This window comes from Polistes fuscatus, unplaced genomic scaffold (assembly GCF_010416935.1).
Source record: "Polistes fuscatus isolate 324 unplaced genomic scaffold, CU_Pfus_HIC Scaffold18, whole genome shotgun sequence".
NCBI lineage: Eukaryota > Metazoa > Arthropoda > Insecta > Hymenoptera > Vespidae > Polistes > Polistes fuscatus.
In genome coordinates, this window is record NW_025113086.1 from 2799433 (window position 1) to 2801512 (window position 2080).

Sequence of the window (2080 nt, forward strand, 5' to 3'; positions counted from 1 at the left end):
TTCGTCCACCAATGCCAGGAACATTTGGACCACCAGCACCACCCCCAATGCCAGGATCATCCGGACCACCACCTCCACCAATGCCTGGAATTATTGGACCACCACCCCCACCAATGCCTGGAATTATTGGACCACCGCCACCACCAATGCCAGGTATGACTGGACCACCGCCACCTCCTCTATTTTCTACCTCGATCACGGGAGCAGGTCCTGGCTCAAATGCATCAGGACCACCGCCACCTCCACCACCATTCGCTTCTACTCCAACTCCTTTACCTGCTCCTCCTATCGGAGGCTGGAATCCTCCCAGCAGATCGAGTAAGTAATAAGAAATTATTTTATAAATGAAACATTGAAAATATTTAAAACCATTTATCCATAATCTTTTTCAGCATTGAGGAAACAACCTTTGAATCCTGTCGTACCGATGAAACCATTGTATTGGACGAGAATTATCGCACCAATGGCTGTTCCCAATGTAGGAAAATCTACGGTAAAAAAAATCAATGATTTTTATTTTCAATTATTATTTGGGAATTGCATTCATTTATTCAAATCAATTTAATAGACATCTTTTTGGGCGGAATTAGAAGAAGAAAAGGATTTAGATATCAACGAATTTACTAATTTATTTTCACGTCAAGTAACCGAACGTAAACTTGCTAAAAAAGGGGAGAGCGTTGTTAAAAAACCATCGAAAATTCAACCCGCTAAGATTCTCGATTCCAAACGATCGAAAACCGTTGGGATTTTGGAAAAAAGTTTGCACATTGATTTTACGGAAGTTGAAAATGCCGTTTACAATTTGGACACCAGCGTTATCGGTCTTGAATCTTTGCAACAAATCTACGAAGTCGTTAGTATAATAAAAGTTTTTTTAAAATGAAATTTCTTTTTTGCACGACATTTTTATTCATATTTTCTTTTTCTTTTTCTTTTTTTCTTTGCACAGAGAGCAACGAAAAAAGAATTGGACGAGATATTGGAACACGAGAAAATGAATCCCGAAGTACCGTTGGATCGTCCCGAATTATTTTTGAAACGATTAGCAGGGATCGATCATTTCAGCGAAAGAATGGCTTGTCTGGTATTCCAATCGGAATTTCAGGACGCCATATCTTCGGTTTCCAGCAAGTTGACGAATTTAAAGACTATTTGCGATTACCTGAACAATTCTAATTCATTGAAAAAAGTGATGGCTTTGATATTAACATTGGGAAATTATATGAACGGTGGTAACATGATGAGAGGACAGGCGGATGGTTTTCATTTGGAAATACTTGACAAATTGAAGGATGTTAAATCAAAAGTACCCGGTATTACTTTGTTACATTTTATTGTTAAAGCGAGATTAGCTCAGGAAAAGGATTGTAATTTTGATGAACCTTTACCTTTACCCGTACCTGAGCCTGCTGACATCAAAGCTGCTTCGACGATCAATTTTGAAGATATTACCAAAGAACTTCAAAGGTTGGACGATCAATTGAAAGGTACGAAATTCAATTTTTCAATGCTTCCTCCTACTTTTTATTTCTTTATTAATTTTTAATAATAATTTTTCAATTTGTTGTTTTTAGCTTGTCAACAAAAATACAACGCAGTGATTGAATCTAATCCACCTAACGCTCGTGTTTTTCAAGAAAACATGAACACATTTTTTACCAGTGCAACCACGGAATTAGAAAACGAGAATAAAGCTTTGGTCAAAGCTAAGAAAAAATTTAAAAGTGTTATGCAATTTTATCAATTCGTACCTAAAAATGCGACATTGGATACGGCAGATCCTAATCAATTCTTTTCACTGTGGTTTAATTTCTGTCACGATTTCAAGGTACTCGTATTATTCGAATTTCGTTTTTCTTCTGCATAAAATTGTCAAATTATTTTACGAATTTGTCTTTCGATTGCAGGATATTTGGAAGAAGGAACAACAACGTTTGAAGAAAGAAAAAATGGAACAGGAAATTTGGAAGAGATTGGAAAGCAAGAGAAACGTTAAAAGAAACAAATTACATCCCTTCGGATTGAAAGCCAGGTTGTTAAGGGATGAAACTCTCGAAGAAATATGACGCGTGATAAT

General features: G+C 36.6%; 1 protein-coding gene across 1 annotated transcript in view; it reads left to right on the forward strand.

The window, feature by feature from the left end:
• The window catches only part of LOC122515599 (formin-2-like), a 6568-nt gene extending 4488 nt beyond the window's left edge, over nt 1-2080 (forward strand). Inside the window, exons 4-9 of the mRNA XM_043632999.1 lie at nt 4-318; nt 393-493; nt 569-856; nt 953-1490; nt 1578-1831; nt 1911-2080. Coding sequence (XP_043488934.1) covers nt 4-318; nt 393-493; nt 569-856; nt 953-1490; nt 1578-1831; nt 1911-2069 — 1655 coding nt within the window. The 3' untranslated portion in view covers nt 2070-2080. The remainder of the gene's footprint in view (nt 1-3; nt 319-392; nt 494-568; nt 857-952; nt 1491-1577; nt 1832-1910) is intronic.